At 45.4% G+C, this 12,889-nt stretch overlaps 1 protein-coding gene and 1 long non-coding RNA gene across 3 annotated transcripts in view; one reads left to right on the plus strand and one right to left on the minus strand.

The window, feature by feature from the left end:
- LOC125934382 (uncharacterized) overlaps positions 1-12,889 on the plus strand; it is a 365,655-nt gene that overhangs the window by 149,344 nt on the left and 203,422 nt on the right. The window lies entirely within an intron of this gene.
- The window catches only part of MCC (MCC regulator of WNT signaling pathway), a 267,902-nt gene that overhangs the window by 39,707 nt on the left and 215,306 nt on the right, over positions 1-12,889 (minus strand). Inside the window, exons 7-11 of the mRNA XM_049647726.1 lie at positions 11,965-12,111; positions 10,916-11,005; positions 9,666-9,814; positions 5,122-5,262; positions 2,220-2,323 (exon numbers count right to left, since the gene is read on the minus strand). Of these exons, the coding sequence (XP_049503683.1) occupies positions 2,220-2,323; positions 5,122-5,262; positions 9,666-9,814; positions 10,916-11,005; positions 11,965-12,111 (631 nt within the window). The remainder of the gene's footprint in view (positions 1-2,219; positions 2,324-5,121; positions 5,263-9,665; positions 9,815-10,915; positions 11,006-11,964; positions 12,112-12,889) is intronic.

Below are 12,889 nucleotides of genomic sequence, written 5' to 3' on the forward strand. Positions count from 1 at the left end.
CCCTCTCTCTCTCTCTCCCCCTCTCTCCCCCTCCCCTTCATGCACATGCACATGGTCTCTCTCTCTCTAAAATAAATAAACGTAAAAAAAAAAAAAAAAAGAAACAGAAAAGAACCAGTGACTGGTACTGTGGGTAAATGTCAGTACGTGCTCTGCTGTGCAACCATAGGGCCCGCTAGAGCAAAACGCAAGTCAATGGCTGCCATCAGCAGAATGTAAGGGAGGTTTAATAGGGAACTGCTCATGATAAGCCAACTCACAGCTTTATGGAGAGTGGGGAAGAAGTGTGGGTGTATACGTCCTGCAGGGCTAGGCTTACCAGGCCAGCTTCCCTCTGGCCATGTCTCGGACAACATTCATACCTTACTTCCTTCCACAAACGAGATATTTTCCATACATCTCACCAATTGACTATTCTTTGAATTCTGTTCTAAAGTAGGCATAATATTACTGACTGGCTCATTTTATAAATATATCATGAGCTACCCAGGATTATGTTAATACAAAGCATTTCATTATTGATTTTAAGTATTTTAAATGCAGATTTGTATAAGCCCTTCCAGCTCTTACCCAGTAACTGTGCCAAGTAGATACAAGCCTAATAAAAGGTACCTTTCCAGGACAGGATGGTTTAAGACAACCTCTGATGATACAAACTGGGACTAAGAGGATTGATTTTTTTCCCGTTAATTGATCATTTTCCTTAATACATATATTTAAAAAAAATTTGACAGCAGGCCAAGATCATTTTAGGATCAGTTTAATATGAGGTATAAAGTTTTACGGTCTAGTGAAAAGATCCTGAAAAATGAGGTTTCTAATGGAAATGCTGGCAGAGTTTCTACTTCTGGGCTGGGATGTTAATACTACAAAAAAAAATATATAAAAATGAAAATAAAAAGCAGAAAGAGGAAAGGAGGGTGGCCACCCATACGAATGCTCCCTTGCTTGGTAACTTGGATATAGAGCAGGAAATTAATGCCCAGGATACTTCCTTTCCTTCAGATTTGCTTCAGATTCCTGGACAGGTCAAAACTGAAGGGGAAAAAAAACTTGTGAGTATTCAGTGCGAATGGTAGACTCCAGGCGAGGGGGAGGAGCTGGTGAGAATGTCAGGGTCAGGGTGGGGACGCACTTGGGAGGTGCCACGAAGTCAACCTTCTTTGCCAGGTGTATCCTGGAAGGAAGGCCCTCCTGGAGGCTCCCAGCCCTTGCCCAGAAGCGGGTCCTTGACCAATGGCCTGGTTTCCATGGCCGAGGACTCCCGGCTCACCCACACCACCCAGTTTGGCTCTGCCATTAGACAGTGTTCTGGTTACCTGCTGTTGCTTCTCCCAAGAAGCTGCTGCTATAAAGTGCAGGCTGAGGTAACGTCCAAGCCTCAGTGCTGAAATACGGCAACGTTCTCCCTTGATCTCTCTTTCCTTTCAAGCACTATTTCTACTGTGTCCTCCTCACATTAATCCAAGGCCCAGAGCCGTGATCACAGGCCAAGTTTTAGCAAATGTTGCTAACCAGAATGCCACATTTGTGCCTTTTTCAATTATATATCCCTTCCAGTCACTCAAAAGTGACTCGTGGGGGGTACTGCAGATCTAGAGGGACAGATTGGGCCAATAAGACACATGACATGACCCCAGGGCGGGGGAGGTGAGTGGGTCAGCAGACACCTCCGCTCCCCCACAGGGCTGGACTCCAGGGATAGCCTCTGAAGCAGACGGCAGGGTGTGAAACCATTTCCTCTCTGTTCACAAGACACCTGGAGACGAGGTAGGGGGGACCCATGCCTCAAAACTACCCAAATGAACAAACCTGGGGGAAAAGCACAGCCAACAGAGCAGTGAGTCGCAGCAAAGGCCACGAGGGCAGCAAAGGGACCCTTAACAATCAGCATCACAGAGAGGCTGTGGGAAAGTTGGTCCCTTTCATCACAAACTGTGGGCCTCCTGCTCCATCTGGTCCTCCTGTTGGCCCGGGAGGGTATGTTTCCTAAGAGGGCCTGTTTGTTTTAACTTGTCTGTAATTCTGTTTCCACTCCAGTTCTTGCTGCATTCAACGTAAACAATTTACTCACTCAGTCATGAGGAAAAAACGAAAAACACACTTGACAAGCGAATTTCATGTTGTTGGGAGGTGTTCCAATGCCAACAGCAAAATGAGGGCACCGCAGAGCAGAAGAGGCGGGGGACAAGAAGGAAGGGGGAGGGAGACACACTTACCAGGAGAGGACCCCACGCCGGCTGCCCGGAACTGCCCCAGGATAAGGCTCTGCTCACTCTCAGCCAGTGCCAGGAGGAGTTCATAGGCTTCTATGCACTGCTCACTGAAACAGAAGCACACAGTGTCTTCAACTCTGGCAGAGGACAGCGAGCCTCTTCAGTACAGCACTGTCCCCCTGGGCGAAGTGGCTCCGGACCTGCATCTCAGCACTGCTGTCCACGTAAGCAAGAAAATATCCACAAATATTCCTGCACAAAGCCAAGGGCGTGCTTTGCTATGTTGCCCCTCCTTCCCTTTTTACTTCACTTAAACTTTTACTTTAAACTAGCATCTAGAAAAATACAAGAGTAGCAATAAAAGTGAGAGAGTTAAGTTCATTGCCTCTTTGATGATCAGCAAAAAAGGAAATGTAATATGCCTGTGGTAGCCAGCCTCAAAGATGGCCCCCGCTGATGGCATACGCTGGTATCCACACCCTTGTGTTATCCCCTTCTGCACTGTACCAGAGTTGGTCTATGTGACTAAGAGGATATGGGATGTCATTTCCAAGATCACGTTATTAAAAAGCATGGTGACTTCCATCTGTTCTCTCCCTTCACTTTCTCTCTTGGCTCACCCTCTCTAGAGAAGGCCAGGTGCCATGCCTTGAAGACTCTTGAGCAGCCCCATGGAGAGACCCATGTGGTGAGGAACTAAGGCTTCCAGCCAACAGTGAGTGAAGGACGGAGGACTCCACCCAACAGCTGTGTGAATGAGCCTTCTTAGAAGCAGATCCGCCAGCTCCAGTTAAGGTTTCAGATGACAAGGCCCTGGCTAGCAGCTTGAGCAGAACCTCCTAAGAGCCCCTGAGCTGGAATACTACCTAGCTACACCACTCCCAGCTTCCTGACCCTAGAAACTGCCACAAGAAACAGTGACAAAGGAAGGGAGGGAGGAAGGAAGCCCCAGAAAGAAGACTATTTGACCTAAACCTTCAGGAGCCACTAGCCACATGTGGCTAATTAAAAAGAATTTAAGTAAAATGAAAAATTCAGTTCTTCTGTTGCAATCGCCATATATCGTATGTTTAAGAGCCACATGTGGCTAGCAGTTACCATATTGGACAGCACAGAGAACAGGTCCATCATCACAGAAAGTTCTATTAGATGCTTGTAAAACTATCCCTTGAATCACACAAAATCTCTGACAAGTTTGGATTTCTAAGAGGAAGATATTAGTCTCTCTTCTTTTGCTGATCATCAGTGAACACACCAGGTATAGGTTCTAAGAGTGACCCTTTCCACACTGCCACCCGTGACCCACGTGGACCTGCACAGGAGGTGGAGTGTGTGCTCCTGAGTAGTCCTGACAAGTAGTCCTGAGTAATGCCTGAGTAGTCCTGGATAAGATGCCTGCAGTGCAGAAATCTCCCTGCTAAGCAAATAACTGATTAGCTTCTCTAAGCTAAGCAGGGGAAATGTTGCTTTATTCAACATTTAGTCATCAGACCATCTGTTTTTCGATTTTCTCTACTCTCATCTTCCTTCCCTAAGAGATCAGGAGCCATCACTAGCTCCGGGCGCCGGTAGCCCCTCCTTTCAAGGGCAGTCCATCTTTCAGGTTAGAGACAAGGTGACACTGCTTTATCCACACAGATCAAAGGCAGACTGTTGTCACAGAACAGCCTCTTTCAAAAGTTATCGTAGGTGGATTGTCTGTTTGCTTTGGTGTGTCTGTAAACTAGCATGATTGTGTTTTAGCTGTGGTCTCCTATGATTTGGTTTGATTTTGTTTTTTGAAGAAACAAAGCTTCTTGAAACATACTGATCTTTTCAGAGGATGCTAAGAGTAGGGTAGTCACTACTCTGGGATCTTGGCAAACATGCCTAAGTGGTGACACTAATAAAATAACCTCTGAAAACACTAATGCATAGCTTTGTAGTTAGTAAACAAATAGTAATTTAAAAATAAATAAATTCTGGGGCACCTGGGAGCTCAGTTGGTTAAGTGTCCAACTCTTGGTTTCAGCTCAGGTCATGAGCACACAGTTTGTGAGTTTGAGTCCCACATTGGGCTTTGCACTGACAGTGTGGAGCCTGCTTGGGATATTTCCTCTCTCTCCCTCTCTCCCTCTCTCCCTCTCTCCCTCTTTCTCCCCACCCAAAATAATCTTAAAAAAACAATCTTCTTAAAAATAGTTAATTCCAAAGCTGATGAGGCTGAAAAGAAGTGGTACATTCATATACCCCTTGCTTGTTGATGAATGAATTGTATTCACTTAAAATGACTTGTTTGTCTGGGAGCATGCCTGAAGAACTATGAAAATAGTCATATACTTTGACCTATAATTCCTGCTTCGGGGATTTTATCCCAAGGAAAATATTCAAAAGAAGGAAGATATTATCTGTATTAAATTATTTTCAATATCCAAAGCCTACAAAAATCTAAACGTATTTTAGAGAAATGAGTAAATAAAATATGTAAGCTTGATGTAGGGATACAGTCATTCAAAATGCATGCAGACTATTGACCAGCATTACAGAACTACCATAGATCGAAGAAACAGAATATCCTAGGTTTTAACAATGTAAAATACACACAAACATGAATAAAGACTGGAAAGAGCAACAAATGAATATATAAATGCAAAAATAAGTATTTTCAGTGATATTACTTGGACGGAATAATATTTAAGTTGAACATGCTAACAGAATGGTTTTCTAACACCATGCTCATTTCTCTTATTTTCTTAATTGCCACAAGAGTGCTAATGGATTTTCCATACATATCACATTAGTATTTGCTGGCCCAACCCCCTGTATATGTTCTAAAAGCCTGTTTTCTACTTTTATGCGGGTTACTGTAAATGCATTTCTCAGTTGAAATGCCCCCCACCACCTTTATGCAGCCTCACTTCCCCACCTGTACTGCAGGGCCAGCCTCAGCGCCGTGGCGTTGGATTCATACTTCCCCACCAGCATACTCATGCGCTCAGCGTTGCTCTTGCATTCTTCCAGGGTTATGGTCAGGAGGTCATTTTGGGATTTGAGGTGTTCAATGCGGCTACAAAGGAAGAAAAATCTCTTTCACGATTTCACGCTGGGATTATAATTCATTTGCCAGTATTTGAGTCATCTCCTGTAGACCCAGGCCAGACACGTGCATTAGGATGTGAGCTTGTCAGAGGTTTTAGCAAACGGACCTGACATGAAGTATTTAAAGAAAGCAACTCTGAGCACAAGAATCACTTAATTCTGTGTGAATTAGAAATACATGGAAGTCCCTTGATTATTTCCTACTCAGCCATCAACATACCATGTGCCATGTATGGTGGGAGGCTCTGAGCATACACCAAGGAAAGAAGCCAACCGTGTGACCTCAGGCCCTTCAATAAACCACCCTCCACAGGGACAAACAAAATATCAGTGCCACAGTAATAGCTACTATTTATTAAACCCCTGCTCAGTGACCCTCTAATGGCCCTCTGACTTAAGTACTATTATCCCCATTCTCAGAGGAGGAAATAGAGTCACAGAGGGGTTAAGGACATTGCCCTGGGATTTGAGTCAAGAAGTTTGACCTCAGATCCTGTACTGTTCACCACTCAGGGCAGAAGCAAAAGATGAATCAGGGAGTGAGTACGAAACTCTCCCTAAGGGTCTCTGAATGGGCAGTGGACCAGGAACCGTGGATTATGTCCAAAGCTCCTTCCACTTTGGACACTCCTGCAACTGTTAACTACCTGTAGGGCAAGCAGCAGGAACTTGACGCTTTATAGGAACCAGAACTATAAATTCAGAACAAATGAGTTAATGGCAACGTCAGAAAAACATAAGCATTCAGCTTCTCTGTTTTCTGTCCTAGGACGGAGGCTCTGGATGCAATGATTCATTTCCCATCGACACACCCATTTATAGTACTCTGACCACCAAGTCTTCAAGACACAGGGTTTCACACATACAAAATGCAAGTGACTCAATGCTCTGGTTTCTCTTCAGATCGCATAAATCTTTCGCCTTTTACAAAATGCAAGTGACTCTTGAAAAAGTAACAGGCTTGGAAGCCATTTGCTTTGTGGATCAATCTTAGGACCACATATCTTAAGAGAAGAATGTGGACACACTCACCAACATTGGAGATGGCTGGTGAGTGTATAATTAAGACCACTGTGAGACTTTGGCAACTCCAAGGTCAAGTCAGTGTAAGGTGCTACAAGAACATACTTTTCTGTTCTTGTTGAGATTGAGACTTCTTGAGACAGTCCCCACTTTCCTTTACACTCCGCCTTGCTCCAATGTACATTTGGACCCCACCAATTAGACGAAACTCTTTTAGCCAGCTCACAGACCTACATGCGACCAATCACATCTCAGGGCCCTTCTCAGGCAACCCCACTTAATAGGCTACTCCTTCCTTCTGAAAATGTTGTCTCTCACTTAGGTCATGACAGGTCTCTACTGGTTTTCTTCCTGCCTTAAAGGACATTTCTTCCATCTTCTTTGCTGGCTCCTTATTCTCTATGTAATCTGTGAGGGTTGGCATTCCCTCAGGACTCAGTCCAGGGTGCCCTTCTGCATCAGTTCCCATCCCTACCCCAGGGTAATTTTATCCAGTTCATGACTTTAACAGGCATTTATGTTCCTATGGCTCCCAAATTTCTCTAGCCCAGACCTCTCTTCTGAGTGCCAGCCTCACATCTCCAGCTGTTTCCTGATACTTCCATTTGGGTGCCACACCAGCACCTCAAATTTAATATTACCAAATGAGACTTATTTCCCCCAAACCTTGCCCTCCCTCATCTTCTCCATTCAGTAAATGCCACCACCATCTTTCTCAACGATACAGGTGAGACACATGAGAATCTTCTTTGAGACCATCCCTTCCTCTTACATCCAGATCTACTACAACTACAGTTTCCATTGATTCTATGCCACCAAACACACTGACGCCCATTGCTTCACATCATCTCCACTTTGGCCACACTGGGCCACTGCAATCATTGCTCTGCTTCCACTCTTGCCCCCACCCCCTTCCATTCTTCACACCTGAGTCATCTTTCAAAATCTAAATCAGGTCTGTTCTATTACTTAAAACTCTTTGATGACTTCCATTGATACTTAGAATAAAGAGCAGACTTGGTCCATGGCCTCAAAATCCACATCCCACCAAGCCCTGCCGACTCTGCCACCTTATTACATGTGACTCCTTCTTTCATCCACCCCATTTCAGTTCCATTGGCCTTCAAACAGCTCCTACTTCATGTCAACCTTCTTTTTGGCCATAAGATTGTTAAGTTGGTTTGTAAGACTCTTAGTTTGTCATATGGCTGCTTCCCTTTTCCCTTAAACTCTCAACTTACAGCCCCATCTTCAGAGATGCCTTCCCCGGCTACCTATCTAAAATCAAGCCCCTCCCCTCTTACTCTATCACAGTGCCCTATTTACTGGGAGTTTTCTTATGATCTCATTTGTTTGCTTCTTATATAGCTTCCCTAACAGAATACAAACTCCATGAGAGTGGACACCTTATCTCTTTTACTTTTACTTTCCCCTGCATGACAAATAGCTTAGCATGGAGGAGGTGCTTAAAACAGATTTGTTAAGTAAGGACATACTTCTGAGGAAGTATGACCTCCCAACCCACACACTATCACAAAGCTACAGCTCTCATTTTTGGACGTGTAAGAGGGCCTCCAACTGTGACATAGGTAGTTTAACATGAGGATACACTGATAGATCATTCCTAAGATTATTCCCGTATTCTCGCTATAGCTACGGTCATAGACAGGACACTGGAGGGGAAGTCCAAGGGCAGGGGGAGAATTCCAGCTAGGCTATTTAACAGCTCTGGACTCAAGGCAAGTCACTCAACACCGAAGCCTTTGTTTTCTTATTTGCAAAATGAGACTATTCTTCCCTCCCAAGTTGAAGATTAAGTGGCTGTTTGTGAGAACCCTTTGTAAACTGTTAAACACTGTAATAACGTGAGCTACAAGCACCAAATATTTCCCCTTCCTTTGGTGTCTCCTAGGTAAACAGAACTGAGGAGAAAGGAACCTCCCCCAAGTTCAACCACAAAGCAGGCTTGTTAAATCCCAGAATCTGTGGAGAGGAGATCCTCACTCAACAGAGGGTCCCTGAAGGCATCTGACTTCATTAAACTGCAAAGGGCATATCTGATTCAGTTCTTAAGCACTCCCTGGCAGTGGTACTGAGATGGCGGCTTCTTTACTGCTACAAGGTAATCATCGGGATTGTCACTCTTAAGTATTTTGGATTTAATAAGGAAACCATTTAATTTCCAGATTTGAAATAACCTAGATTGCCGTATTTCCTTAGTCCTCAAGCACTGTATTAAACAGCTTCAAATCAGGGAATGCTAATATGATAATTTAATTTATTTAGGTTTGCCAGACACAAGGGGAATGGCATTAAGCAACGGTGGACGGGGACTGGCATCCACATTTCTTCCTGGTCAGTTCATAAGCCTTTCAAATTCTAACTACCGTCTCCCACTGAAGACTGGTAGGTCAAGGCAGCCATGCCATACTTGGCTATGATTTAGCAGTGCACTCTGTCCCTGCGGGACTCATTCTGAGCCAGGGTGGTTTACCACGGTTTGGCCCTGGTCCTTCTCCTTTGCTTTTTCAGCAACTCTCATTGCTAGGATGACCTACCAGCCAATCTTTGCCGAGAGGCTTGAGTGCAAACTTTAACTACCTCTGTTGTGAGATTTGAGAAGAATCCATAAAACTGGCAAAAATTTCTAAGTAGGACAGTTTGACCTACTTAGAAAATTATTCTCAGTAGGCCTAAGTAGGATAGAATGTAAGGACTGAGGGTTGTGTACCCTGCAAAAAGCATAAATAAAATTAGGCAGCCTTCCAAGAGAAGCAGGGAGGGTTAAACCAGCATGCCTGGTCAATCCCAGAATGCCTCCATCAGACCGCCTTTGCTAGTTCCTGGTTGTTCCAGGCGCCCCTAGGATGCTGACTCAACATTCCAGAGTTTCTCTCTGTGGTTCCTGGCAGCACCAGCCTACATGCTAAGTAGCCATCTTGTAATTCTGACCCACTCGTCATTCTATACAACTGCTCCCAGGACTGGCTACATCATTTGCAAGGGCCGGTGCTCAATAAAAAGGTGGGGCCCTGGTTCATCAATTATTAAGACTTTAAAATGGTAACACTAGAGCAGTAAAGCCAAGAGTGGGGTCTTCCCAAACATGAGGTTTGCACATTTGAAAACGCAGGTCACACAACGCCCTTGAAGCCAGCCCCAGCTGCTGTAAGCACTCCTGCAATGCACAAGAAGGTGGAACTCCTCGCCCACGAGCCTGAGAGCATCTCTCTGTGTCACAACTCATAAGCCAACTTGAATTGATTTTTGAAAGGGAAAGGAGGGCCGTTCCACACCCCCCGCCCCTGCCCCAAAGCAACCACTCCAATATATAGGATTTCTCCTTACCTATTCAACCGCTCTGTTTCCACCTCAAACTCTCTAATTTTGCTTTCCGAGATGGCAGATCCATGTGAGTAGAGTGTTTGGAAGATCTCCTGGATGTTGGAGCAGTCCTGAAGAGAGTGGGCCAGGTGTTCCGCCACACTGCTGGATACCTGTATAGGTGAGCACGAATCCTCCTCTAGACACGTTGCTTGGGGGACCAGTCCTCAGGCATGCTTTGCATGCAAGAGAATTTAAAGCTGATATCCCTTGACAACCAGGCACCAGGAGATGGTTACCCCGATCTTTCTCGGTTTGTATGATACGATTCTGTGATAATAAGCTAACTACTGTGAAAACAGTACATAAACAGAATCAAAATACAGCTGTATCCTCCAGGCATATACTGCTGGGTGGCAGGCCTGGGGCAGCGTGCTACTTTACAGTTCCTAAATTTGGGGATATTGAACAGAGTCTGGACTCCTTTCCCCTTCCTGAGCTCCCTGTCCTTCCAGGTCCTCGTCTCTGGTTGCTGCAGCCCAACAGAGCAGCCGGTTCCTTTATTTTCAGTTTGGCTTCTGCACCAAATCTGGATGCATGCAATTGTTCTCAGCGCAAAATTCTAAGTTTAGGGCCTTAAAAAAAACTACTATTCAGGCTTTCCCCCACCGCTGGGGATCAGATAGTTGGCTCTCTCAGCCTCACCCCCCATCTTAAAAAAAAATCCTTAGGGAACTCCAACTACTCCCTTTTCACCATCCATCAGCTGTTATGGGCCCAAGGGGTTTGTAGGCTCTCCAGATGAAAACCCTGATAACTAAGCGGGAAGGTTCCAGTCTTTCCTGGCATCAGGCTACACTTCAAAGGCAGCACTCATCTTCACTGGAGAGCACGTTCCCTTTTAAGAGGCATGTGCAAAAGGTAAAATTCTTTTAGAGCTTCCTGACCTACTCGGTCTCTGGGGTAGCAGGGTGATATACAGCAGGTACTTCAAGACTTTCATCTACATCACCAGTAATGAGACCTAAATCATTTCTTTCTGAAAGGTTTCAAGTAGAGAAAAAGAAAAATTCCCTTAAAGCCGAATGAGTAATTCCCTGATGAAGAAACCACTCTACATTTTAATCTGATCCTCTGGAAGGAAATGGGGTAGGATTTATTATTATAATTAACTGGTTTATGGGAGGTGAACTTGGGAAGTTCTGTCATCTACGAGCTGTGGCCTGTGCAGCTCTACTGGGCACTTTCTTGCCTTGCTTCTTGTGAACACTCACCCCTATGCTACTGATTTCTGATCCCAGGACTGGTCGATCAGATGATGAAGACTCGGACCTGGTCTTCGATAGCTTCACCCTCTCAGCAATCTTGAAAAACAAAAAATTATCGAAAAATGACATATCACTCTCTAGATACACTGTTGAGACTGTGTTTTACAGGGCTCTTGTTTAGCCATGGCAACTAAATTGATCAATGAATTTCTTAAAAATTACTCATCCAATTTTTCTACCATCTGCTTAACCCAGGGTTTTCCAACCTTAGCACTAGCGACATTTGGGGTTGGATATTCTGGATATTCTACATTTGGGGTTGTAGAATTCTGTGCGCCATAGGACGGTTAGCAGCATCACTGGCCTCTAGCCACAAGATGCCACTAGTACTCTAGTTGTGACCATCAGAAGGGTCTCCGGACATTGCCAAATACCCATTGAAGGGACAAAATCACTGCTGGTTGAGAAACACTGGTTTGACCCAACTTATTCAACTTGATGATTGAGAACTAACCTTCTCGTGGAGACTGGTAGATTACCAGGGAAGAGAATATGTGTCATCTGACCAGTCCCTCTGGGGCAGACTCAACATATAAGCAGGCATGAGGCTGCCTCTCTAACTGACATGGCATGCCCAGCAGAGCCTATCTGTCTGCAGGCAGGGCTGTTGGTCCTATGAGAAGGGAGATCATTGATTTATTACTCAGGGTCCCCTCCTGGGCTGAATCCCAGTCCTCAAGAGCAACTATCCATCCACCCCTTCTACTGTAGAACCTGACAAAACATCTTACTTTCCACAACAAGTTGACAGCCATGACCTGCTCCTGCTCGTTGATTAATGAGAATTGGCATCCAGGTCACAGCTGAGAGAGACTTAAAACTACTAGCGGGTTATCTCTCCCTGCAGCCCCAGCATAGGAGGCCTGTGTGAGATGCTAGGGAAGAGCCCCTGCAGCCTTGTGCACTAATCACTTGCCTGCACAGTGGCCATGCTTGGGAGGGGCTGGTGCTTCCAGATAAAAGAGGTGGTGCTCCCACCCGCTCCTGGAGCTCACCTTGGCGATCGGAATGTCATTGCTGCTGCTGCTGGTGCTCAACTCCCCGGTGCTGGGGTTAACTGGGCGGTTGGCGGAAGTGAGGCGGCCAGGGCTGGCGGGCCCTGTGGCCTGAACGCTCTGTAGTCGCGTTTGAAGCTCTCGAACCTGAAATAATAATGCCTTTAGACACAGTCTGTAGTTTCCCTGGCCAAAGAGCAAAATAGCCAGATGGGTGGATGGCTGAGTTTTCATTTACATTAAGAGATCAGCTTCACTGAAAAGCTAACTTGGTTAAGTCCACATAAAAATTTGCCGTATTCTTAACTAGACCTGCCACTGGCTGGCCATCATCTGTTCTTCACAAGTATGATGTAAAAATGGTTTTTAAGGCTCTGGAAGGTTCCAACAGAGCTGCAAGGACCATCTTTAAGGAATGTTTATTCCTTGAACCTCATGGGCCTGAACGCCTGAATGGCACTGCAGATAGAGAACCTGGGATGAAATCGCCACTCTCATGGAACTCGAACATGAGAGAACAAATAATTTCAATGCAAGTGCACATTAACGTTATAGATATCCACCTAAGGTGCTGTAGGAAGCAAAAAAGAGGAAGAATGTGTCTCCATCTGAAGTCGACAGGGAAGGAGGGGGTGGTGCTGGGACAGAGTCTTCGAGGTGACCTGGTTGTAACGGACAAGAGTAGGGGCTGGCTCTCGTGGTGCTATGGGTGAGCTGAAGTGTAGCTGGGAGAAGAGCATGCACAGGAGCACAGGCAGCTGGGTGACACCCTAGGCCTGAAGAGCTGCATGCACTGGCACGGAGGGGAGGCTAAGGGGAAGACACAGATGCACCTGAGCTTTTCCCCAAGAGACGTCAAGAAGGGCTTATCCTGGGAACAGTGGAGTGTGTCAACAGTCTTTCTGTATAAAAGAGAAACACGGGG

Source organism: Panthera uncia (assembly GCF_023721935.1).
Source record: "Panthera uncia isolate 11264 chromosome A1 unlocalized genomic scaffold, Puncia_PCG_1.0 HiC_scaffold_17, whole genome shotgun sequence".
Classification (NCBI taxonomy): domain Eukaryota; kingdom Metazoa; phylum Chordata; class Mammalia; order Carnivora; family Felidae; genus Panthera; species Panthera uncia.